This window comes from Camelus dromedarius, chromosome 17 (assembly GCF_036321535.1).
Source record: "Camelus dromedarius isolate mCamDro1 chromosome 17, mCamDro1.pat, whole genome shotgun sequence".
Classification (NCBI taxonomy): Eukaryota; Metazoa; Chordata; class Mammalia; order Artiodactyla; family Camelidae; genus Camelus; species Camelus dromedarius.
In genome coordinates, this window is record NC_087452.1 from 31,852,592 (window position 1) to 31,877,918 (window position 25,327).

Below are 25,327 nucleotides of genomic sequence, written 5' to 3' on the forward strand. Positions count from 1 at the left end.
CCGCCCCTTTCCCGGCGTGCGCCGCGGTGAGGCTCCTCGCCCTCGGCTTCTGCCTGTCGCCTCAAGATGGCGGACACAATGAGCCGGTTCCGCGGCGGTTGGCCCTGAGGAGACCGTGAGAAGGAACGGTCGGCGAGGCCCCACAGTTCGGAAAGAAGAGTGTTGCACGAGCAGGAGGAGGGAGAGGGGGAGGCGGCCCGACTGTCGACCACTCTCCCGCTGGCCGCCGGCGCGGCGCCCGCCCCGCCCCGGTCGGCTTCTCGGCAGCCCGCCCGCCCGCCGGGCCCCGCCCCGGCCCTGCGCCGCCGCCGCCTCCAGCAGCCGCCGCCATGAAGCTGACCGACAGCGTGCTGCGGAGCTTCCGCGTCGCCAAGGTGTTCCGCGAGAACTCGGACAAGATTAACTGCTTCGACTTCAGCCCCAACGGCGAGACGGTCATCTCGAGCAGCGACGACGACTCCATCGTGCTCTATGACTGCCAGGAGGGGAAGTGAGTGCGGCGGTGGCCTTGGGCCCGGGTCCCTCCCGCCCTCCCTGTCGTGGCCCAGCTCTAGTCCCGGGGCCCGCCCTCCGCCCCGGCCCGGCCCCCAGCCTGTTTTGCACTCTCCTGCCAGGACCCCGTCTATTCCGAAGACGTCCGGGAGACTTTTTCTTTTTAAAATAATGATAATGATAATAATGATGATGATGATAATAATTATTATTATTATTTTGGTTTGCCTTCGGCCTCCTCAGAAAGCATTTTTGCATCGCTGGCCAAACCCCAACTTGACCTTGACCTTTAAACGTCGGGTCCGCCCACCGCGGCCCCAGCTGGTAGCTTTTCCGCTCCTCGGACTCCCGTCAAAGGTGGCGGTCGGCTCTGGACCCCCGCACAGAACCGTAGAGGCTGCTCTGCTGCTTCATTCAGCAGCGGCCGCTCGCTCGCTCTCTCTGCCCTCTCCTCGGTGACCTCGATTCAGCCCTGGCACACCGCCCATCCCCTGCCCCTCAGCTTCCCGCGCCGGAAGGCCGCGTGGGTTGCAGTTGGTAGCTGTCAGGATTTATTTGCTGTGCCTCTTTGGGCCCCTCTGTCTTTTCTTTTCTGTTCCAAATCATTCTCTTACTCCCCCAGCCCAGATGCCCACGTTTATAGTTAACTTTTTAACAACATCCGAAACTTTTCCTTTTTGCCAGACACAAACGAACTTTGCCGTCCCATTCCGATATGAATGTGAACTTCCCCGTAGAACAAAGAAAACTTCGTCTAACAATTTCATGTTTCCGTTATACTTTTTTTTAAAAGTTACATTTTATGGTCCATTTGGATTTATCAGAATTCCGAGTCTGATCATGACATTTCTAGCTTGCCCCAAAAGTACTCTGGAGACTCACACTTGTATCTCTGCAAAATCTTAAAAGCACAGCATTTTGCCTTTTTCCCTGGGACCTGTCAGCTTCGCCTCATTCCTATGGACTTGCTTTCTCCGAGTCCTTGCTAAATTGTGAGCTCCTGTGGAGCAGAAACTGATTTATGCTAAGTTTTGTTTTCCCTCAGCCACTTTGCCCAAGCAGGGTTGTGGATGTTTGGCTTAAAGCAGGCTACTGATTTTGTCAGACTTCATCTTGTTACTTTGTTCTCCATCTTATTTTTTGAATCCTTGAGTTTTTCTCTATTTTCTCCATCTGTTCTTTTGCCTGTTTTGTTTAAACTGGTGTCATTTATAAACTTTCTTTTGGAACTTGTCTCTGTGAATTTGGTTATCTAAAGTAATGCTGTATTGGTCTGAGCTATAATGTTCTCCCCAGTTTTTTCCCACTGGGGCTGCAAGAAGGTATTATGTAACTGGCTTTTGCTCTGCCTGCAGTATGTGGAAAGAGTGGTCTATAGTGGTGGTCATGGGGCACGAGAATTGTTAGCTGGACCAATGTTGAGTGAGTGGAGTCAGTATTATTCATTTCCAGGTATGGCCACTTCCATTAGCTTGGAGGAGAGAGTAACGTATAAAGTTGAGGTGGGGATAGAGGTTATAGGGTCCTGGAAGTAGAAGTAATTTGAAGCTGACTTTCTTGAAATGTTTAGTGCTGTGCACAGATTAGAACCTCTCCCTGGAACCTGAGAATGGCGATGTATATCCTTGTTAAGAGGAAGTGAAGGTTGTAATAGCATTTCTTCACAGTTTGTCTCCAAATGTGGCATAATTTACACTTGTTGATAGGAATGACTGACTTGAAGTCTTTGTTAAAAGTAAAATGTTAATGTTATGACATAGTGGAGTTCATTCGTGTAACACTTTTACATAATTACAAACTTAAAGGAAAGTTACAGCACTGTTTCAAAGAAATCCCATTTGATCCAATAATTGGTAACATTTTGCCCCTTTTGCTTTATCATTCTCTACCTAAGTGTTTATATGTATGCTTTTTTTCTTTCCCCCTGAACCATTAGAGAGTAAACTGGAGGTATCCAGCCCCTTTATCAACCTAAACACTTCAACATGGATTTCCTAAGCACAAGGGCATTTTCTTACATAACCAGAGCATAGTTATCCAAATTAGGGAATTTAGCATTATTTTCTTTTATCGATTAATGGTGACCTTGTTTCATTGTGATCTTTGGTAAGAGAGTGGCCTGATAGTTAGGAAACCTGGGTTCTAGTTTGGCCTTGTGACCAGGTACGTGACATTGGTCAGATCACTTCTCTGGCCTTTAGGAGTCCTTGATCCTAAGTGGTAACGTGAAGGAAAAAATTGCCACTTGTGTAGGTCACTAACTTTGGAAGAAAAATAATGTTTCCTTGAAAGGCATAGTATCTTTGTTAGTTGGTACTAATGTTAGAATTTGGGAGTTTGAAATGGCTAAAACAAGATTCTTCATGCTTAGTATTTTCTATGTTTACTGTTCATTTAAACTTTATAATGGAGTTTATCCATTGTGTGATTTTTCAATTTGAAAGAATACATATGAAGGGTATCACTGTGGTAGGTGATGCAGATTATTCAAATAGAAGACTTTAATATTGTTTCTTTGTACCTGATCACCAGAATCATAGTTTGTGCAGAGAACCTTACCACAATATTTGTAAAAAAAAAAAAAAAAAAAAAAAAGCTTGGGCTTTTTAAGATCCTCTGAAATGGATGCATTAGGATCTTGCTTTCAAACTAGGAGATAATATGTGGTAAAAGATTTTTGTTATTAAGAACAAAACTTCAGGTTCATATTATTGATAAATTTGAGACAAATAGGCCATATATAAGTGGAACTGGAATTTTTCCTTAGATTATACCCTTTAAAATTGATTCTCCAGGCTCTGTTCTTCACTACTGTAGACAGACTGAAATACTAGGATGAGTAAGCTTCTCTTCTTTCTACTAGAGGAGCAAAGTCAACTCTTAATTTTTTTTATTTTTTATTTTTTTGAGAGCAAGCACATGTGTACATGCTCACTCGCACGCTCACTCACTCCTCACTGGTTGCCACATGGCAGAGCCCAGGATAGTGAACTCGACAAGGTGGTCTTTGAGCTGATCTGTTTATTTACCCGATCTTTCAGTAAAGGTGAGAATATGGAAAAAAAGTAAGTGCATTTGGAGTGAGAAGTCTTGTTTGTAAACAAGTTTAGTGTAGGGAAACCTTTGACGTCACTGACATTAACGAAAATTGAAAGTGCAAATGATTGACTTTTTGAAGCTGCGTGAGTCACCTGATTGTTTAGGTTCCAAGAGGATTTTACATTGCGAAGGTGAACTTCTTTTTCATTAATTCTTGGTAATCATTGGTATAGGATTTATGAAATCCTCCTACACCTAAATGTAGTTATTATGAAGGTTTTGATTAAATATTTTGCTGAGATCAGTTTTCTTCAGAAGTCCTATAGAAGAAACATTTAAAGAGCTTCAACAAATGGATTGCTGATCTCTAGCTTAGAAATATGTGATTTTACATTGAAGTAAAAAGAAAAGAACCAATGATTGATTTTGCTAGGGAGGGTTAGATTTGCCTTCTAAAAGGCTCAGTAAGTACTTTGGACCTATAGGACAGAGGGGATGGAAATAATAGTTTATATGAGGAAAGGCAAACAGTTCTGCATCTGGTTTCAGTTTTGATAAATTATTTCTTTTTTTTTTTTTTTAAATCATTTCTTGAAGAAAGAGCTTCTTTCTAAGTGAATGGCTTAAGAAAAGTTCTGGCTTCATTGATCTGACATATTCCTATTTTCCTTTTTCTTGTAAATTATGATTTGTGTTGTTTTGGGTGTCTTTCCTGCTGAATAGGTGTACCTTTTCTCAAAGCTTACTTTTGAACATTGTAATAAAGACTGAATTGAGCCCTCAGATTGACTTCCACTTCCTAACTTTGGCATTCGGTGTACGGAGGTGAAAGGCTATTGCACTTAATTGATTCTGTTTGTTTCCTCCCTTTTGGAAGAAATTCTGTTTGTTTCCAGTATTAGAACTTACTGCAGATCTTCACCCTTCCCACATCATTCAAGTGCTCCTCTTTATGTGAAGATCCTAGATTTTGGTGATGGAGAATTTTGATGGTTTTCTTTCTCTGTCCATTTCCTTGTTAGACCAAAGAGAACCCTGTACAGTAAGAAATATGGCGTGGACCTCATCAGATATACTCATGCAGCAAACACAGTCGTTTACAGCTCTAACAAAATAGACGGTAAGCAAGCCTTCTTTTTAGGAAGTTTGGTTATGGTTCAATAGTTCACAGAATCTTTGATTAATTCTGCTTTGGTTATATAGTTACTTTAAATTTTTGTATGTTGTTAACTATACTAACATTGTTATGACTTAAGAGATACTGGAAGCAAGGGATTAGTACTTTTGAAGGACTTGAAACTGAGTATGAAAGGTCTCCAGTTTAGAGTGGAGAGTGGAAATAGGGAGCAACCAGTTGTATTTACAGTTTGTACTTTTGGAAACTTGAAAGAACTTTAGAAGAAGTGAAAGGACACTTGACACACAGCAAGTGGGTAAACAATCCTACCTTCCCATTCAAAATATATAGATTTGAGAAAAGTTTCACAAATGCTTCAGTTTAGGGGACCTTAGAAAAGTTTTTGGTGTGTGCCCAGCCATTTATGGTCTGTGTCACAAAGGACAGTATACTGACCTCAGTTACTTGGATTTTAGAGACTTTTTTTGATCTGAATTTTATCCCTTTTTCCTTTTAAATAAAGGTAATGTCTTTGAAGAGTAAAGAGTATTTTTAGAAATTAAACTTGTGAATTTCTTTCTCTATTGAAGGATCTCTTTTTACCTGCATTCCCCTGGGATAAGTCATCCTCAGTTGCCAGTGGTAATTGAGCTATAACACTTTCATGTTGGGACTCTTTCTTTTTTCTTTTTTTATTGATTTATTGGTTTTTTGGTTTTTTTTTTTCACTTTTTGCAGTAAGATTTTTCTAATACCATTCAGCAAAGATTACTTTGACTACTATTTTGGCTATGCCTATCTCAGAGCAGATGGGTAGAAAGAAGTCTTTTTTTTTCTTTCCTTATGAGACTTTTCTGCCTATACTTGATTTTTAGTAAGTATATCATTCTACTTTTCATGCCTCTATTTCAGAAGTGGTTTTCTAAGTACACAGTGCAATTGATGCTTTTGGACAAGAATATAAAACATTAGGATCTTGAAACATATCTCTGTGATCATCTGAATGACTGGTATATTTCTTCTGTTGGAGTGTTTTTCTGGGTGATTAAATGGGGATTCTCCAAATATGGTGCAAGATGAGGCAAATGTGTGGCACTTGCAGCTTTGCTGCCAGGCCTCTGCTGTGAGGATGTTGCCTTTCCTGTCCTGAGTGCATCCTGAAGAGTTCCTCCAACGCTCCGTATCCTTTTGCCTGATTCCAGGCTGAGGTAGTAGTTTGTACAGTTTGAGGGTCTATGATACCACCCGGTACAGGAGATAACTGTACAGGCCACTGCCTTGCCAGGAACAGCGCACCAGCTACCAAGTAGGGCGGAGAGGATGGCGACACCCTGCTCATCTCTGGGAAACCAGGTAATGGGAAGTCTTTTTCTGCATAGGGCAGGTGAGTAGTTCCCAGCAATAGAACAACCAGGAAGGCTTTGTCATTGTCATTTGAGAACTTTGAAGATGTTTTCAAGGAAAACCATGTTCAATTGTTGAAAAACCAGAGTGCCGTTTTCCCTCTCTCAGGTTAAATGCCCTGTTACTAGTACCTTTGTTAACCACTGGAATGACCTGGTGCTTTTGGCCTCTTTGTTCTTGTGTTCTATTTGCCTCCAGAATGTTTTCTCTACCTTTTTTTTTTCTTCTGTATTTTGGCACCATTTCCTATTACCTCTTTCTCAACAACTGTTCCTTGTTCCTAGTCTTCTCAGGGGCATAATACTTTCCAGTTCTGTTCTCTGTGGCACTTCATTCCCTTTCCACCACCATCATTTTTTTGTTTTACTTTTTCAGAAGGAATCATTTGGTTTTAAGAGTGTTTGTCTTATTTGCCCCAAGCACAAATCTCTGTGATTATTTTTTTTCCTTGATGTTGTCAAAATCTTACTGCTATGACTTGGTATAGTTCATGATTTTGCTTTTTAAATGTCTTAAAATCTTTTTAACCCCAATTTCCTTACTTCTTCTTTTGGCCACTTTATTATTATTATTTTAACTTCTCTACATAAGGGACCAGTGGATAGTTGGTTAATTAGAAAAGTAGTAGAACATTACTTCTCTTTCCATTTTGTTTAGTTTTAATGTAAATTGTATATCCAGTTTACATTCAGATGAGGTGAGTGGTGACATGCTATCGGAAAACCCTGGACAAAAATATTATGCCAGAGTCAAGTTTGATGCTCAGCTTAGCATGGCTGCTTCATTCTTTGAGCCTGTTTCCTCAGCAGCTGTATGTTTTTCTTTAAGGCTTGCCATTCTGTGGGCACTAAAACTATTGTGAGTTTTTTTTTGCAGGGCGAGTGGTAGGGCAGGGCATATTTGTAAGACAGGTATCATTGTAACTGCAGAAGCCAAAGATTGGTAGCAACAAGATTTTAAACATTGCTCTATATGCTGTCTTAAGAACTCTGCTTTTGAATTACATGAAATCTCTAGTGCTGTGGAGAGGAGTTATTCACCGTTATTTATTCATACCTTACTTGGGTTGTGGAAAACTATGAATTCTTTGACCTTGTCTTTTCGAGATGAAAATGCAAATTAAATTCCTTTAAAAATAGTAGGATATCATTATACTTTGTCTTCTTACAGATACTATTCGTTACCTGTCCTTGCATGACAACAAATACATCAGATACTTTCCTGGACATAGCAAAAGGTAAGACTGAAGTGTTATAGAAGCAGATAGTTCTTTTATACCTGAGGTTATCCAGAGAATGAGTGGAGAGGTTTTATTAGTGAACTGAAGTTAGTTTCTCGCCGCTGTTTGACATACCTCTTAATCTTCTCTCGTTAACCCTCCTTAAACATTCAACTCTTGATTAATTGAGGTTGTGGAGTCCAGGTTAGGACTTCATCGATAAACCAAAATCTCAGTTAAAATATTACTAGGAAAAATGAGGATTAAAGATAATCAGTGGAAATCTATGTAGTAAAAATTACATTTTGCATTTAGGAATCCCGGATATCAGACATCCTTTAATGGGCTTAATGTATGAGGCCTTCTGGTATAGGTGGCCCCCATTTCAGCAGGCCCCTGTCTACGTAAGCATGTTCCACATGAAGATCTTAATGAGCATGAAAAAAATTAGTAAATAAAATTTGTCCTGTGTAACTTTTGAAAGTCAAGAAGCTTGTTTCCTCATTCTATTTTGTAAGGCAGGTTGCTTCTTTGTCTCTTAAAATTCCCCTGGTATTTTTTCTCCAATTTTTCAAGTGTGAGTTGAATGTTAAACTCATTTTCTCTTGGATGATATTTTAATCACTGGTGCTTTCCTTTGCAAATGTACGGTAACCCAGTACGGCTTGGAGTGATTCAGATCCTTGACAGGAGGTGGGCCGAAAGCACCGTTTTCAGCTGCACTTCTGATTAGGCAGGGCATTTCTATGTTGCTGAAGATAAGATGTGGCAGCTGTTGGTTTCTGTGCAGTTCCAGAGGGAAAATGGCTTGGGACAAATGTTTTTGCTTGTTTATAGTTAAAGTGATGTTCACAGGTATACTGTATGTAATTAAGAGTTGACTGCAGTTGTTTGAAATCTTTCCAATCGTCCTAGTTGCCCAATCTCTTGACTTCCTGATCTTAGTAGATGACTTTGTCCCTCCTTTTTTGAGAAAATGAAGGCCATCCAAAATGAATTCTTTTCAACTGTCTCTTCTACCTAAATTCCTCTCTTCCTTAGAATCCCTTCCTTGAGAAAACCAACCTCCCTCTTTTTACTTGCTTCCATCTTCTTACTGGACTTTGCTGCCTACAGACTTACTCAGTCTTTCTTATCTTAAATTTATTTCTTGAGCATATCCACGCACTTCTTTTTACCATCAAACAAGAATAATCTGCATATTCCCATCTTCAGCTCCTCATACTCATTCACGGTTTAACTCAGTCATCTATGGTGTAAGCCCTTTACTCCCCTTTCCCTGCTGCCTCCAGGTAAAATCCACCGCCTATGGCTTTTCTTTTGGTGCTCAGCTTCTCAGTAAAACTTTTTTTCCCCTTTGACAGCTGACTTTCCATCTTGGTTCTGCTCTTGCTATTCTTGGCCTGTCTTTTTTCTTTTGTGACTCTAAAATAAAATAAACCAGGTTCTACCGTAGCTTTTGTTTCCTCTTGGTATTTTTTCAAGTATCTCCATCACTGATTTCATTCACCTCTGCTCAGATGGCTTCCCAAATCAGTATTTTCAGCCCATGATTTCCAGACTCAGCTTTCATCTGCAGGTTTTATATACATCTGTGCAGATGTCTCTTCCATGCCCCCACCTGACATATCCCACACTCCACCTATCACTGTTTTGTTACTTGGGCCAGCTTCTCTGTCTGCCTCGTATTTCTTCATCTCTGCCCCTTCCAATTCTCTCGACTCAAAGCCTTTGTTGTCTGTTCTTGTCTTTTCCCCTGCCTTCCCATCCAGTGAGTTGTTAAATCCTATTGATTCTACCTAGGGTTTAACCTCATGTGTCACTCTCCTCCTTTGTTTCTGTCCTAGCTCATGTCCTGTCAGGTAGATTGTTGTCAAATCCTAGTTTCACCATCCCTCCCCATCCTGCTTCCACACCCTGTTTTACAGTTCTGACCACTTCATAGCCTTCCTCAAGAAGTCTTAATGGTTCTATGCACCTGCCTGCTCCTTCCCCTTGGAGTCAGATTCTCCTCCCTCTGTCTCTGAGCCATTTTCCCAGTGTTATCTCCCACCACTCCAGTTGAGGTGAACTCTGGGCTGCTTCCTGAACATCAACCTCATGCCTTCCTATCTGGCACCTCTGGAAAGGCATTTTACATTGAAACCCTATTTACCACAGGTGCTGCTGCTTTTGGAAAGCCTTCTCTGACCCTCTCTGGAGTTGTCTGGACTAAACAGTTAAGCTTCCTTGGAGTCGAAGTCTTGCTCTTCCTTGTATTTTCTGTACCTCTCATCATAGAGCCTTGTGCAAGATAGACTTCCTCTGAGCTTTTGACCTGAATGCTGTGGCGTAAAAATTAACATGCTCGTGTACATTCTGCTCACACTGTTTTATTACCACCTCAGCATTCCCAGGAAATTTTGTCTTATATTATCTTTTAAATTTTTAAGTTGAGGAGCTAGTGAAAATGTTAGTTTACTTTTAATGGAAGAATTTTTTTTTTGGTCAAAAATTTTATTTTTAAGGAGAAAAGTACATTTTCTCATTTTCTATTCATGGCATAAATTTTAATTCTCTCTAGTAGAGCCAAAACCTCTTGAACCCCTTTCAGTGTCATCTAAAACTTGAACTTTCTCTGTTTCTACATTAAAAAAAAAAAATCCATTCACAAATGACTTGTGCCATTTGATCACCTTTTTGACTTCAAACTTTTCTTCATCAAAATTAAACAGTACATCACCAACATTTCCTCTATAGTTGTCACCTGTGACACTAGCTCCTGTATCTGTGAAGTGTTTTGCAACCAAGCAGAAGGTGGAACTACTATTCCACAATTCCCAGAAGGAAGAACCATCTGAGTGTTCATTTTCACAAGGGCTTCCGTTATAGGTGATTGTGTAGAGCCATAGGCACTATACAGGTCCCCCTTGGTCAGGGCCATGGCTTACTCTAAGAAGCAGGTAAAGTGGAGTCACATGCCGCCGTTCACAGTTTTCCTTCAGTTTCTGGATTCAGTTGGATTCAGCTGGGACCAAAATGCTGTGGAGATGGCGGGTATCTTCATTGCAGGACATAGCAGAGCAAGAACATGAGCAGATGGTACAAGAAAGCTCCAGATTAGCCCTTGGGAAGAAATGTTTTTCAGTGAGTGACTCTTAATGGTATAACCATAAAAGGGATCCATATCAGAAATACAGTTGCTGGGGGAAGGTATAGCTCAAGTGGTAGAGTGCATGCTTAACATACACAAGGGCCTGGATTTAATCCCCAGTACCTCCTCTAAAAAAGTAATAATACTAAGTAAGTAAACCTAATTACCTTCCCCAACCCAAAGTAAAGAGAGAAGGGAGAACCACTGTCTAATTCCAGAACATTTTCATCAAACCCTGTACCCATTAACACTCCCCACTTCCCCTCTTCCCAGTCCCTGGCAACCACTAATCTACTTGCTGTCTCTGTAGCTTTGCCTGTTCTGGATATTTTGCATAAATGGAATCAGACCATTTGTGGTCTTTTGTATCTGACTTCTTTCACTTCATACATGTTGTAATGTGAATCAATACTTCATTTCTTTTTATTGTCAAATAATATTCTGATATGGAGATAACACATTTTGTCTATCCATTCATTAGGTGATGGACATTTGGGTTGTTTCTCCTTTTTGGCGATTATGAATAATACTTTAGTGAACATACATGTATATTTCTGTATGGACATATATTTTCATTTTTCTTGGGTATATACCTAGGAGTGGAATGTTTGGGTCATATAGTAACACTGACTTTTCGAGGAAATGTAAAACTTTTACCATTTTACATTTCTACCATCAGTGGACGGTTCTAATTTCTCCACATCCTCACCAACACTTAATCTTTCTTTTTGATTATAGCTTTGCTAGTGGGTATGAAGTGGTATCTCATTGTGATCTGATTTGCGTTAGAATCATACATTTGTATGCTGTAGTTTTAAGTTGCTTTTTTCATTATACTAATTGCCTTTGGTTGTTCCAGATTGCTTGTGTTACGTGTGTTTCTTAAAATGGCATTTTTAGGAGAACAGGTATATATAAGTAGGCAGGTAAAGTGGGTTAGAGTTCACATCCAATTTTTGCAAATATTTTACTTCATCTCCTATTTATCTTGGTGCATTGCAGGGTGGTGGCTTTGTCCATGTCACCTGTGGATGACACTTTCATTTCTGGGTCTCTTGATAAAACCATTCGACTCTGGGATCTCCGATCTCCTAACTGCCAGGTAATGCTACCTCACAGTTACACTTTAAGTGTTTTCTATGGTAGGCACTATCATCAACTTTCCCTTTCCTTGAAAGGGAAAGTTCTGCATTCTGGGATCCTAGATTCTTTTTAAATTTTGAAGAAAATCTGCTTTCCTGGTAGATAGCTGGTAGTTAAGCTAAATCTTAATCCAGTGCATATTCGTTATGATCTGTGGCTTACTGCTTTAAAAATAATTTTCCTGGAGCCTTTGAGCTATAGGTTTTAGACTCCAAGGATTTATTTTTATTTGAATTCAGTGTCTGTAAAATTATATAGTTAGGGTTGATCTGAAATCAGTTGTATGGAGACCTGCTTTTAGAAAACTTCATTTTAGTTAGTTTTATGTTCGCTTTTTCCATTTTGTAGGTAGGATGGTATCTTTCTGTGTCCTTTTCTTAGGTTTCATTGAGAAAAGTAAATTATATAGTGGTAGGATCCAGGGTTCATTAACTTTGATTTCTTTTTTCTTAGGGTCTCATGCATCTACAGGGCAAGCCGGTTTGTTCTTTTGATCCTGAAGGATTAATTTTTGCTGCAGGTGTCAACTCTGAAATGGTCAAACTTTATGATCTTCGCTCTTTTGATAAGGTGAATCTTTGAATCTTTGAACTGTCTTGATATTATGGAAGTTTTGAAGGGTGAGATGGACATTTAAGAGCCTTTTCTAGAGTATTCAGGCACTTATGGCCATTTCAGCCACTTTCTAGATGCTAGAAATTTCAAGCCAGAAGTTTCTTCAGGGTTTGGTGTATCTCATTGGGAACCTTATGGGTTTGGCATTGGCTGTTTATAAGTGCCAGTCAGTGGGACTGGTGCCTCCATATGCATCAGATTAGTTAGCCTTCATTGAGCACCCTGAGAGGATGGAGTTCAATGGTAGATTCCTTTTGTGAACTTGAGAAAGCAGCACGAAGTGCCTATGTATTTGGATCTCATTTATAACCTTCTGTATGCCTAGTGGCTCCTCCTCAGCATACTAACCCTTAACATTATCACTTGCTGAAAAGAACCAAAAGCTCTCTTTTCTCCATGGTGAGGAGACAGATCCTAAAAAGACAATGTACATATCACCACAAACACAAAGAAATTATACAACCCTTGACCGAAAGTCATGTTAGAAAACTTTATTTGTGTTTCCAGTATAGAGCAAAACAACAAATAAAACCATAACTATATAAACAACAACAACAACAGAAAGCCTTTTCTAGCATAGAGGAGTGTGTGGTAGATATAGAGGGTGTTAGAGCAGTACTTCATCCTCTGCTTTCCATGGTCAAAAAGGAACCTAAAGGGAGAGAATGAGATTTGGCTCTAGCAGAAGGAATTATTGATGTACCTTGGGCCTTGGGCTGCTGTTTTATCTTTTGCAGGGTCCATTTGCAACTTTTAAGATGCAATACGATCGGACTTGTGAGTGGACAGGACTTAAGTTCAGCAATGATGGTAAACTCATCCTCATCTCCACCAATGGCAGCTTCATTCGTCTCATCGATGCATTCAAGGGAGTGGTGATGCATACATTTGGGGTGAGCTGACAGCTTTGGAGCATGGTTTTTTCCCATGCTCATACCTTCTGGGCTGAGAATTGTGTTAGCTAATTGATGGAGACTGGCAGTTGTCCTTGGCTCACTGATCAAGGCATGAACTTATGTTTTCTTCTTGCATATGATTTTATTTCTTGTGGATTCTGAGACATAACTTCTCACTCAGTGACCCAAGTTTAGTGTTTAGATATTAAATAATTCCTGACCATAAACATTTTCTTGCCTCCTTAACTATGGAGTTGGGGATAAGGGGTGAATTGTAAAGGATGGTAGCTGAGTTTGGAACCTTGTTGGCACTATGCATGAAGAGAGGGTTTCACAGAAAGGGAGGTGATGTGTATGCTGGGTCAGTATTTGTAGGCAGTTACTTTTTGTTAATGGCAATATAATGAGAATTACTGTTCTGCTTTTTTTTTTTTCTTTTTAGGGTTATGCCAACAGCAAAGCTGTCACACTGGAGGCCTCATTTACTCCAGACTCCCAGTTCATTATGATTGGTAAGCTTCCTTTATCACCTTTGGGGGTTACTCTGGTACTGTGTATTATATAATTTTTGTTAGTTTTAACTAATTAATATATTATTTATTCTCCTTTTGATAGATAATCTCAGATTTTTGTGTAGCCATTACGTCAAGGGTGTAGTGTCTTTAAACTGTCTTTACTGGGAAGTGGCATTAGTGTTGTTCTTCCCTGGACCAACATAGAATTAAACTCTACAAGCACTATCTTACTAACTTCCTGATGTAACTTGGATTCAGTCATCTTAGTGTAGATGTTGGTAGTGTGATGATATTCAGTCCCCCTTTTAAATGAGAAAACAAGTTAGAGGGGAAGTGACTTGCCCAGGAACAAGTAGCTAGGGTCAGAATCAATTCCCGAGGTGTCTTTTCTTCACTGCCTTTCCTACCTCTCAACCTGCTGAGGGCTGGGTCCTGAAGCTTGGCCTCTCTCCAAATATTAATCCACGTCTCTTTCCCACTTGTCTTTGTATTATGCCTTGAGCTGTTGTTATATTCCTTGATCATCCTTTTTTTTTTTTTTAATGTATTTATTTTAATGGAGGTACTGGGGATTGAACCTAGGACCTCGTGCATGCTAGGCATGCACCTTACCCCTGAGCTATACCCACCCCACCTTGATCATTCTTTTCAGGTTCAGAAGATGGCAAGATCCATGTCTGGAATGGAGAGAGCGGGATAAAAGTAGCTGTGTTGGATGGCAAACACACAGGCCCCATTACCTGTTTGCAGTTCAACCCCAAGTTTATGACCTTTGCCAGCGCATGTTCCAACATGGTATGTGAACAGTGGGAGATGTCCTCCAGCTGGGGCCCCTTTCCAGTTGAGGTGGTGAGTGGTTCAGTGAGCACAGCAAGCTGTGTTCTAAATAGGTACAATTACAAGCACCCAAGTTCATGTTTCTCAGCTGGTGACTTCCCTGTTTCACCTCTATCTGATCTCTGGTCACGCTGGTCTTTTCACTTTTGCTTTTCTTTCCATGATCTGGGATCACCTCTGAGCTCCCGGGAGATCTTAGGCCAGTTTTTGCTCTAGTTCCTGGTTTTATGCACAGATTACCTGGGGATGTGCCTCACAGCTTTTTGGCTTCTTGAAATACTTTGAACCAACCTTTTGTGGCTGCAACCTTTCAGTTTTCCATTCTTCTCAGTTTATGCCGAGTTCATCAGAAATTCTTATAGTGGATTACAACTCACCACTTAGAATTTCCTCCAGGCCCCTGTGTCTTCCTAGACAACATTAGCAGAACAAAGTGTCAGTGAGTCTTAGCCTCCAGTTTCCTTTTGGCATCTCCTAAGAGCCTACCTGAGTATTTAGGTATGAGGCATTTCATTACTAGCCTACCCAGAACACATTGCCTCCATCTCTCTCTGTCTCTCTCTTTTTTTAACTAAGAAAACGGTATCTGAAAAAAAATGCAGCAAAATAATCCAATCCAGTTCCTCTCATTTTTCACAGCTCAGAAATGAGAGGGCCTGTCTGAGGTCACTTGGTAGATTAGCAGTGAGGCCAGGTTACCCAGACATCCACCTCCAGGACAGCACTTCTTTTTTTCCTTACCACTGGACTACTGTGGTGGAAGGTAGACTGTATTGGAGGGAAACAGAACCAGCTTGCTTTCATGTAAATGAGAGATTGTTTCTCCACAGACTGCATAGACTCCATAGACAGAGTCATTTGGTCAGGAGGGAGGGCCACCAGCCATAACTCCTCCACCTTTGGGTTTGGGAACCTTGACAGTGTGGGAAGGGCTAAGAAAAACCCTCAGCAGTGAAGAGAGAGGCTTGGCTTTTTAAAGTTGACTTACGTTCTCCTTCCATCCAGGCCTTCTGGTTGCCCACCATTGATGACTGACCCTCATGCTGCTCAGCTGTTTTCTGTACAGTGAGGGTGGACAGCAGGAAAAAACTTAAGAGAGGACTACGATAATAGTGGGATTGAATCATTTGACTGGGCTGGAGAGCATCCTTCCACATGGCCTTCCTAAGGATGTACTGTACATCTGCTCAAAAGAAAACAAATTGCTTTGCTGAGCTTCTTCAAAAGGACTCTTGGTGTGGCAGATTCAATTGGGACTTGGATTTTCCAGCTGTCACTGCACTGAGCTCCTCCAGAGGAGTGACCAGACTCATGATTAGGGTATGGTGGGGCCCACAAGATGCCTCCAATTTTGAATGTATTTGCTGATGAGGAGTCGGTAAAGTTGTCAATTCGCACATCCCTTCTCCCACCCCCGTAGATGCATGGGAAGCCGCAGTTCTGGTTGCTAGATGCTAGGGCAGCTCAGTGCCCCTTGTCCTCACCCTGCATGTCTTGTTACTGGGTCTCCCTGTGTCGTTGTGGCATTATTCCACAGCCATCATGTTACTTAGGTGCCAAATATTTACAGAAATAAGTCTCCATGTATCTTAGGGTCAGAAAGGGACAGGTACAAAAGGACCTTGCTTGCCAGGAAGCCCTGCAAGTTAGTCATGTGAGGGTGGGTGATTTGGGGGTGGGTGATTTGGGTATGCCTCAGGCTCTGGGTGTTGGGCGGAAAGAAGGCCAAGAGCCTGAAAGGGAGGGAAAGGAGGGGTAGCAAGTGAGTTCCTAGGGCCGGGAGGTTTAGAAGCAGCCTGGTGTGGTCCCCCATCATCAAAACAAACCTGCGGTCCTTCTGGGTGCCTGCCAAGCTTGGTTATATACAAAAGCAAGGTGGGCATCTATTTTTGTACATGAGCTACATCACGCTTTCCTGTGGGCCAGTATTGTGGAGTGAGTCTGAGTTGTTTACACTGATGCCTTCCCTGCCCACCACAAATTGTGTACATAGTCTCCAAATGATACCACCCCTTTCCCAGCTCCCAACTAAGAGCTGACTCCAGGCCTGTGTTATATGTTCTATTTAGCCTTTTTATATATGACTTGGGATTTCTGTTTGTATTTTAGCACAGTGTGTGTACACCTTCATTTAAATATATCATGTGTGCATACATATATACGTATATGTATGTATGCATATCTATCTATCTATATATATATATTTAAAAAGTATCAGTTCAGCTGAAGGAGATGGAGTCCTGCGCCCTGGGAGAAAAACTGCATCCTTGCTAATAGTGTTTGCTACAAGTGTTAGTGAGTCTTCCCTATTACCTTTTTCCCTTTGGGAGACTGAACAAAAGCAAAGCTTTCAAGTGTTTGCTGTCCCCATGGCAGCTAAGCGAGGGTCTTGGAATGACTCCCCTGTGTTCCTCAAGCCACACTTTGGGGCATTCTCTGCAGTATTAGCCCCCTTTTTGCCCGGTGATGCTCTGTCTGCGCCTGTCTGTGTGTGACAGTCACTTTTGCATGCCTTTTGTGTCTGATTCCCAGCATTTGGGGACAGGATGCTGGAACCAGAGCATTTTCAGCTTGTCTGAGGCTTCTTTGCCAATTACAGGTCACTCCTGTTTACCTGGTATGTCTGCTTCCTTGCTTCTTTTCCTTGCCTTCTCTTGGGGGAGGGAGGGTTCCTGATCGGGACTGAGGTGAGCTGTGGCTAGCTCAGAGCCTTTTCTTCCCCTGCATGGCTTCTTAGGGCAGGACAAGTGGCATGTTATCTCACTAAGTTCTCAAACATTTAAGCAGGTAACACATTCCTTGCAGATCCAGAAACAGGCTCAACAAGGTTATGTATGACTTGCCGAAGAGTATTTAGCCACTGGGGAGGAAGCAAAAGCCATTATAGCCTCTGTTCAGCAGCAAGAATAGGCTGTGAATTGCTAGCAATTACCGTTTTGTTTGGCCTTTTTAGCATTTACTTTTTGACTTGTTCCTCAAACTTAAGGGCAAGGGGCATACATCTTCCCCAAACATAGACTGGAGTCTGCAGCTTCTGCAGTGCCACACTGTATAGCTCTGCATTCTCAGTAGAGGGACTTTTAGAAACCAGCTGATTTGAGCTATTACTGTCCACCCCAGCTTTCCAGGGTAGAAAATTCACGGTAGGAATAACTGTTCAGAGAGAGTACCTGGAACTGTGGGTTAACAAGAAAGACTGTCTAATTCACGTATCTGCAACCAGAGCAGCCACCAAGCATGACTTGTCTATTAGCAGGAAAATGTATTGAGTTCCTTTGTGGCCAGAGCTGAGGCACTATGTCCTTTGAAAATATGTACTGCACAGTTTCTATTTATGGGGACCTGTGGCTGCAGAGCTAGCTCCTGAGATGGAAGAAAAGGGAAAGATGCAGCCGGACGTGACTGAAGATGATGTGAGAATAAGGCAGAATTAAGGGAAAAAAGAGTGTGGGTCAGAGAGGCTGAGGAGGACTGGGCTGCAAGGACACTCAGTGGGAGCCAGAGGTGCTTAAGCTCTCCTGGGAGTAGGGGGCATAGCACGCTCTCAAGAGTCAGGGCCAAAGCCACTGATTTATATATGACAGTGATGCTGCACTGCTCAACCACCAGCCAGTGGGATATTTTTTTTAGGAAAAAACTCCCCGTTGCAATCATAATTAATGCTTATTAAGAAAAATCTGGGAATTTTAAAAAGAATCACCCAAATGTTTGCCACCCAAATGTTACCACTGTTAATCTTTTGGTGTTAAATGTTCCTCTAGACATTTCTGTGCATAGATTCTTGGTGTGTTTACATAGTTGTTACTCTACTGTATATACAATTTTATGTCCCTTTTGTACTTAACATATAAACATTTTTTCCATGTTATCTGTCTTAAACAGAATTTTATGGCTGCAACCTCTTCCATTGAGTTTTCATAGCATTGTCTGCCTGGTTCCTAGAGTTGGGGAGGGGGGCTTGTCTCCTGTTAGTCCTCCTGGCTCACATTGGGACTCACTGTAATGCTGTGTGGGCGGGCTGTTGGGCTCCCTGGGACTGCCCCTGGTGACTAACACTTGTGGGCTGGAGAAACCCCTTGACCCAGCTCTCAGTGCATGGCAGCCTGGGTCTTCTCAACCTCAGGCTCTAACAAGCAGCCAGAGGGCCAGAAATGAATGACTGACTGGGAAGGGCCAGCCTGAGCCAACCTTGAGATCTTCAACGACTGCATGTGGCAGGTACCCCAGGCTGCCTTTCATCCCCTCAACCCTTGAGATCAGATTGGCAACCTCCAGCTGGAATGAGGTTTCATCCTGCTAGGTACTGGCTTCTGGGGGACAAGGATAGTGGGGCCTCTTTGAGGCTCCTACACCAGTTTTGGCAGAAGGCCTGGGCCAGTTGCTTGGTAACCCCATTGCTTGGGTTGGTGAATTGGTAATGCCGTAGTAGCTCAGCATCCTCAGAGCTACACCACCTTGGGCCTGCCACTTTGCCCACGGTCATTGGAGGTTGGCCAAAGGCTCTGGAGGGCAGGAGAAGGAGCATCCCAGCTTGTGAGTGGTAGGCCATGCAGACTCTCCACAGGACTGCTCAAGGAGGAAGAGATCCCCTCATGGCCTGATGGGAGGGCAACTGTAGCATTTGGCTCTGCTGAGAGACATGAACATGTAAGTCGGTGTGGCTGCCCCTGCAGCAGTTACTCCTGTCAGTTTGGCTTGCTCGCAGTTGAGAGACCCACTGTTGCTCACTCCTTGTGCTTCAGCCTGTGAGGAGCAAGAGCAGGCTGGGTCAGAAGGAAAGCAGACTGGGCAGGCGAGTTGGCTCAGTAGTTGACATGGGTGATTGATTGGCAGGTACAGGATGTTGCCCACGCTTTGCTGGGGAGGCAGGGGGTAGGGACTGCTGAGGAAAGAGGAAGTAAAACTCCAGCAGGCTTGTAGGGCACACTCCTGTCTGCCAGCTGCCTAACTAGAGGAGTCCTGGAGAGGCTACGTAGTTTGTCAGGACCCAGCTGTGGATAGATGTAGGCCCAGAAGTGCTGGGCTATGGAATATGACTGAAAAATGAGTAATTTCGTAGTTTTTCCTATCTCTTCCCTAGAGAACGAGTAAATGGAGTCTAAAATGAGTTAATGGGCAGGAAGGGAGGTCTGAGAGCTTCCCCAGTGCATTAAATATACAAGCTTAACCATTAGTTCTGGGGCCTACTGGCCCTTGTCCCTTTCTGGCTGCAGTCTAGGGCTATGAGTTGTCTGGTAAGGATTAATCTCAATTGTAGACTAAAGTAGAAGTGGATCAGGGAAGAGTTAGGTAAGGTTGAGGTTATGAAATTCAACAAATAATTCAACAAATACTTCCCAAGTATTTGAGCCTTGGCAAGTGCTAGATGATTAAAAAACAGTCTTGTGGGGAAGATGAAGAACTAAGCTACTCATCAAACAGCAAGCCCTGGAGCCCCACCTGACTTGTCTCTGGTAAGTCTAGCTTTAATATAAACGTACTATAAACTTTATACTAAAATTACTGTAATTTGCATTAAAAAACAAAGGCATCCCATCTGGTATCTCAAGCCCAGAGCTCAAAGATGGTGGTGGAGACCCTTCTGTTCCCTGGGTAACAGTTTTCTCACTGGGGCTCCCCCCAAGTTGGGAACAGAGAAATCACAGTGCTGACTATGGGCAAACTTGTAAGGCAGAGCTAAAGCTAAGATTGATTTTTTAAGACAGGAACAAGGAATAGCAGGTGTACTGTAATGCCAAGTTGTACAGCAATTCATGATTCACAAGGGCTCTTCTGCACAGAAACATTTAATAGGAAAGCAATGAATATCAACAAAACAGCATTTTTGAGGCATCAGTCTGGGGCAAGGTTGAGGCCAGAAAGTAGCAATGAGGAGACCAGGCTAGAGGCAGGAGGAGAAATGAGAGCATTCTCCACTCAGCCAGCTCTGCCCCTTTTTGTTCTCCCCCTACTTTAGCCCCTGGGTTTATGCCCCTCCTTCAGTACAGAGGGGAGCAGGGCAGGACTTGAGCTGGTCTCCCCACGGGCTGCTTCAAGATGGCTGTTCAGCAGGTATGCATAAGACTTCCCAGAAGGCACCCTGCATGTGTTCTGGGGGTTGTTGAGTAGATATCCTGCTATTCATGGACTGGAAATCTGGATCCAAACATAGGCTGTTTGCCCTTCCTGGCATCTTTGGCCAACTGTCCCCATCAGAGAGTAATATATTGGGCTGTTAAGGATCTTGTCAGAGAAACCTCGCATGGGTTTCCTAAGTTGTAAAGTGTCTGCCAGACGTTATTGTTGACATTAGAACTCTGCCTGCCTGCCAAAGCGGGGATCTGGGGAGCTGGATGCTCCATGTTCTTCCAGCACTGCCTGGTAGAAATGCTTTCCTTGAAATGGGTTGGGGTTGAGGGTAAGAGCCCTTAGGCTGTGTCTTGGGGTGGGGCAGGCAGACCTGCTGTTGATGATGGTGGAGGGATGCCCAGACTGCACCTGGTTTGTAAGTGGTTCTGGGATGCGGTGTATGAATCCTCAGTGGCTACTGCGCCCTTGGTGCTGGCTGTGCAAGGGAATCACGAACACAGAGATGTCATCGTAGGACACCTGCCCTTCCTGTGTAGGATTGTCGTCCTTCCCCTGTGTGCTGTGTATCAGCATTTGGGCCAGCTCCGAGAACCTGTGGGGACCGTCCTGCAGATGTACTTGGGGGCCAGAGAAAAGAGGCAAGGCCAGCCATCAGAGAGAACTCTACACGGGGCTGGACACTAAGGACCCAAGCAGTGCAGTCCAACCATAGGGCCAGACAGAGTCTGGGAGAGTCACAGATTGGACCATGAGAATCAGGACCCAGAGATTTTTGAGACCCACAGTCACCTCTGGGAAGCCTGAGGCAGCCCTAGTCTTGGCCACCTGCTCTGAGCTGGGCTTATCTGCAGTATTGTCTTCTTGGCCATACTACGCAGTATTACTGCTGGCACAAACCCAGGCCCAGGCAGATCACCAGCAGTAACCGTACCTGTGTGGGTCCTCTTGGTTGCCAGGGAGGAAGCTTCGCACCAGCCGTGCCACCTGCTCGTTGGACAGGACGTCCCAGAGCCCATCAGTTGCCATGACAACTAAGTCATCCTCCTGCGGCTCCAGCTGGTCCACATCCAGCACAGTCACCTGCAAGTTAAGCCTGAGGTTTCCTCAGCGCTCCCTTCCTGGCTCCCACCAGCCTCACTGCCTTCTTGGGCAGATAGAAGCTGGTGTAGGTTGTTGCCCCCTCACCTCACCTGTGGGACAGAGAGCAAGAAGGGCTTGAGCTGAATGTTTGTGTCCAGTACTCTAAGCTGATGGTCTCCCAGACCCCGGGAGACGGCCAGTGTTCCCAACAGCCGAGCCTGGAGACAAGGGAGGTATAAGGTGACAGCAAACAGCACCAGCAAAAGTACAAGTAAAGCACACAGAGGCAGACCATGGTCACCTGGGCTGAGGGAGAAACATTCTGTGAACTCGGAGCAGACCCCAGGATCCCAGCCACAGGCCCCAACAGAGAACAAAGGAACTCCCACCTCAATGGGGCAATTTGAGAGGGATTCTTGGAGGTAGCCATTCACTGACCTGCCTACCCTGTCCATGGATCAGTGGGTATTTGAGATCTGACTTCTCCACGCACTTGTAGCTCCTACCAAGAACAGACCCAACATCAACCCAGGCCCTATTTCCCACCTTATCCCCCCAATACAGAGCCACTCTGCCCAGGTGGAAGGGGACTGCCCCAGGCCACACAGCTGAGCCTGGACCCCAGGGCTCTTCCCATTGGATCCCCAAACCCCACCTTGCTCACCAGCCACTCATGTGGTGATCCCTGAACAAAACCTTCTGCCCCAAGTCATCCCCCTTCAGTCGCCGAGGGAACTCCAGTCGGGTGAACTCACCAGCCAGAAGCTCGGGGTAGACAAAGGCCTAGGGTAGGGAGGCCTTGCTCAGATCAGGCTCCCTTTGGTGGCCCTGAACGCAGGAATTGGGGCTCCACAGCCTCCCTCTGCCAAGGGCACCTACCAGTTGCTGGATCCGCTGACGTTCAGTCTCTGGTGTGAACTCAGAGCTCAGGGGCCGTACCTCATTCCTCCGCACCAAGATGGCTCTAATGGGGTTTTGAAGGAGAGGGAGAGGTCTGTGGTGGAGCAGCCTCCATCCTCACCCGTGGCCTCCTTCCTGCCAGCCCCTCCTCCAACCACCAGGGGTCAGCTCTGTCCATGCCAATCCCTTGCTCTAAATCCCCCATGACTGCCTAACCTAGGGCCTGCAGGGTAAAAGCTCAGTCTTTGGCCTGGCATTTGAGGTCCCTGTCCTCCCTGGCATCCACTGTCTGCCCTCCCACTTGACACATGCCAGGTATACAAACAACTCAGCCAATCTTGCCCATTTTTGTCTCTCCACTTCCAGCCCCGTTTCACTCTCCCCACTGCCTCAGCTGCCTGCCTGCACACCCGTCCCACCCTGCCCACCCTCCAGGGCTCACTCACCTGCTATCTCCAGCATTGGCCACATACAGCTTTCCCTGCAGGGACATGGCCACCAGGGCTGTACAGCCTCCTGCCTGGCCTGAGGCCTCCAGCTCCCGCCCGATCACCTCATCCTGGGGCAAACCGAGGCTGCTTTAGCTGCTGCTTGTCCTGCCACCATACCACTGTCCCCAGTCCCCATCCTACAGTCCACCTTCCCACCAGCAGCATGCCTGAAGTCCCAGCCCAAAGTCTAGCTATGACTCTAGGATCCCTGTGGTCAGGAGATCTAGACACATGCCTTGGGAGGGAGAGAATTCCTATTCAAAACAGCGAGAAAGGGAAACCAAGGTCCAACAACGTGTGCAACGAGATGATGCAAGTAAAATAGCACCTAGCACATGGTAGGTGCTGGATAAATGGGAGGAGTTGTGATGACAGAGATGACCATTTGGTAACGAACAAACCAACCCAATCCTTCCTACCAATCTAAAGATCCTCTGCCCCACAACCCAGAGCCCCTCAGGTCCCTGGGCGTAAAACTTCCCCTCCTGCCCCAGCCAAAGGCCATACTCACACATTCCTGGAAGGCACTCTCCAGAGCTCCAATCACCAAGTCTTCAGCCCTAATGCCCTTTTCCTCCACAAACTGAGGGTCACTGGGGCAGACGCAGTGGCCACTGAGGTGCATGGGGGGCTGAGTGGCCACCATGCCCTCTACCACGGCCTCCAGCTGTCGGCGCAAGCAGGAGTGCAGGGTATTGGCAGCCAGGATAGCTGCAGCTGGACCGCCATGCCCATCAAACAGTGCCCAGTAATGACCTGTCAGGAACTGTACAGGAAGGGCTTGGCATCAGGCTCTGCCTGGCTTCCCCAGTTGTCACCTGGCCCAATGTGGGGCACTGGGGCAAGAACCTCAGCCTGCAGTCCTGGCCCCAGACTGTAAGAGGGGCTCAGGCTCAGTTGCACTCACTTCCTCTGGGCACAAAGTCAGCCACTCTTGGTCCTCTTCAACCCCAAACTCGTATCTCCGGATGCACAGCTTCCCACAGGCCGCCTGATCCTCATTGAACTCAGATTTCTCTGCATTGATGATCCTGAGGCCAGGAAGTGATCAGTGACCCTTCAGGGACGCACCTATGCCCCCGTGGGCACACAGAAGAGAGCTGGAACACAGAGAGGAGTCCCTCCCCCCGCCCCCCAGCACCAGCTCCCATGCTGTCGCTGAAACACATCTGGACAAATGCTGGAAATCTAACCGTTCAGTGACCTCAGGCCTAAGGTAAAATTCAGGGCTCAACCCTTCTGGAGCCTACCAGCTGACTTGGGCTAGGAGGTGAGGGGAAGGCTATCTGGGGAGATGTGGGGCTTCCTTGCCCATCCCCTGCCCCATCTCAGCCAGAATCCCTGTCCCATGCATCAAAGGGCATAACCCAGGGCAAGGTGGGGGATCTTTAAAGCCCAGAACGCTGGAACTCTACCCAGTGTCCCTACCTCTTTTAGAAGCCCCAGGGGTGCAGGATCTTCCCGACCTGCAGCGGGTTAAGGGAGACTGTCAAGGGTCCAGAAGATCCACTAGGTTGGGGAGGGGAGGGAGGATCCCTTACTCAGCTTGGCTTGTTTTCTCGGTCAGCACCGGACCCCAGGCGGGATCACAAGGGTGGGGGTCGCGGCGGCGAGACAAGAATCGCCCAGAGAGGGGTGTATCGGCGGGGGCCTCTCGGGGCTGGGCACTCACTCGGCGTAGCCTGCGTTCCAGGGCAGCGCGCGGCCCCGCGCGGGGCTGCGCACCGGCCGGGCGTCCGGGCGGCGCGAGGCGTCGGCTGCGCTGGGGCTGGAACTAGAGCCGCGCAGGAAGCGGGGCCGCCGGTACGGCACAGGGCTGCAACGGGGCCGGGGCCGGGGCCGGGGCGGCCCCGGTGCGGGGAGCGGACCGCCTGGCAGGAAGCGGCGCCGGAACCAGTCGGCAGACATGGCGCGGCGGCCGGGGGCTGCCCGCAGGGCGCCGGGCGGAGGCTGGGCGGACGGCACCCGCCGGGCAGCCTGGGAGGAGGAAGCAGCGGGCTGGGGCGGGGAGGGGCCGGCAGGGCGACGCCCCCAAACCCCAGTTTCCTGCCACCCCCAGAGTCGTGCGCAGCCTGGGTGTCATGCGGTTCATCAAGTCTCCTAACAAGCCAACAAACACTGTTTATCACCCCCATTCTACAGGCAAGAATATTGAGGTCTAGAGAGGCGAAGTCAATGTCCCGGGTCACACAGGAAGCTGAGCGGGCTGACGCTCACCCACACGTGAGCCTTTGAGAGGGAAAAGCCCCTCCTCCCCACCCAGTGAGGCTGGAAGGGTTGATCCGCACAGGCCTGAGCCTCCAGGCTGGATCAGTGTCCGTGGCAGAGCCTCAGGCCTCCTCCTGCTGGACGCGGACCTTACGCAAGGGGAAGATGG

At 45.5% G+C, this 25,327-nt stretch overlaps 2 protein-coding genes across 3 annotated transcripts; one reads left to right on the forward strand and one right to left on the reverse strand.

Annotated features, from left to right (window-relative positions):
- The first annotated feature begins 77 nt into the window (after nt 1–77).
- WDR82 (WD repeat domain 82) lies at nt 78–18,278 on the forward strand. Its single transcript, XM_010985356.3, has 9 exons — nt 78–490; nt 4,554–4,651; nt 7,223–7,289; nt 11,407–11,506; nt 12,001–12,117; nt 12,900–13,055; nt 13,501–13,570; nt 14,226–14,368; nt 15,416–18,278. Exons 1-9 carry the CDS (start codon nt 330–332, stop codon nt 15,443–15,445), a joined length of 942 nt encoding a protein of 313 aa, XP_010983658.3. The 5' UTR covers nt 78–329; the 3' UTR covers nt 15,446–18,278.
- On the reverse strand, nt 16,878–24,904 carry PPM1M (protein phosphatase, Mg2+/Mn2+ dependent 1M). Of its 2 annotated transcripts, none has more exons than XM_064496478.1 (10): nt 24,623–24,904; nt 23,858–23,981; nt 23,462–23,716; nt 22,906–23,018; nt 22,439–22,523; nt 22,224–22,342; nt 21,998–22,061; nt 21,670–21,777; nt 21,411–21,559; nt 16,878–19,153 (listed from the first exon to the last, which is right to left on the reverse strand). In XM_064496478.1, exons 1-10 carry the CDS (start codon nt 24,856–24,858, stop codon nt 19,135–19,137), a joined length of 1,272 nt encoding a protein of 423 aa, XP_064352548.1. In that variant the 5' UTR covers nt 24,859–24,904; the 3' UTR covers nt 16,878–19,134. The 2 variants fall into 2 exon arrangements, with proteins under 2 accessions (XP_064352548.1, XP_031326342.2); XM_031470482.2 differs by lacking the exon at nt 16,878–19,153 and adding an exon at nt 20,179–21,071 and having other exon boundaries at nt 24,623–24,899.
- Between the last annotated feature and the right edge of the window lie 423 nt (nt 24,905–25,327).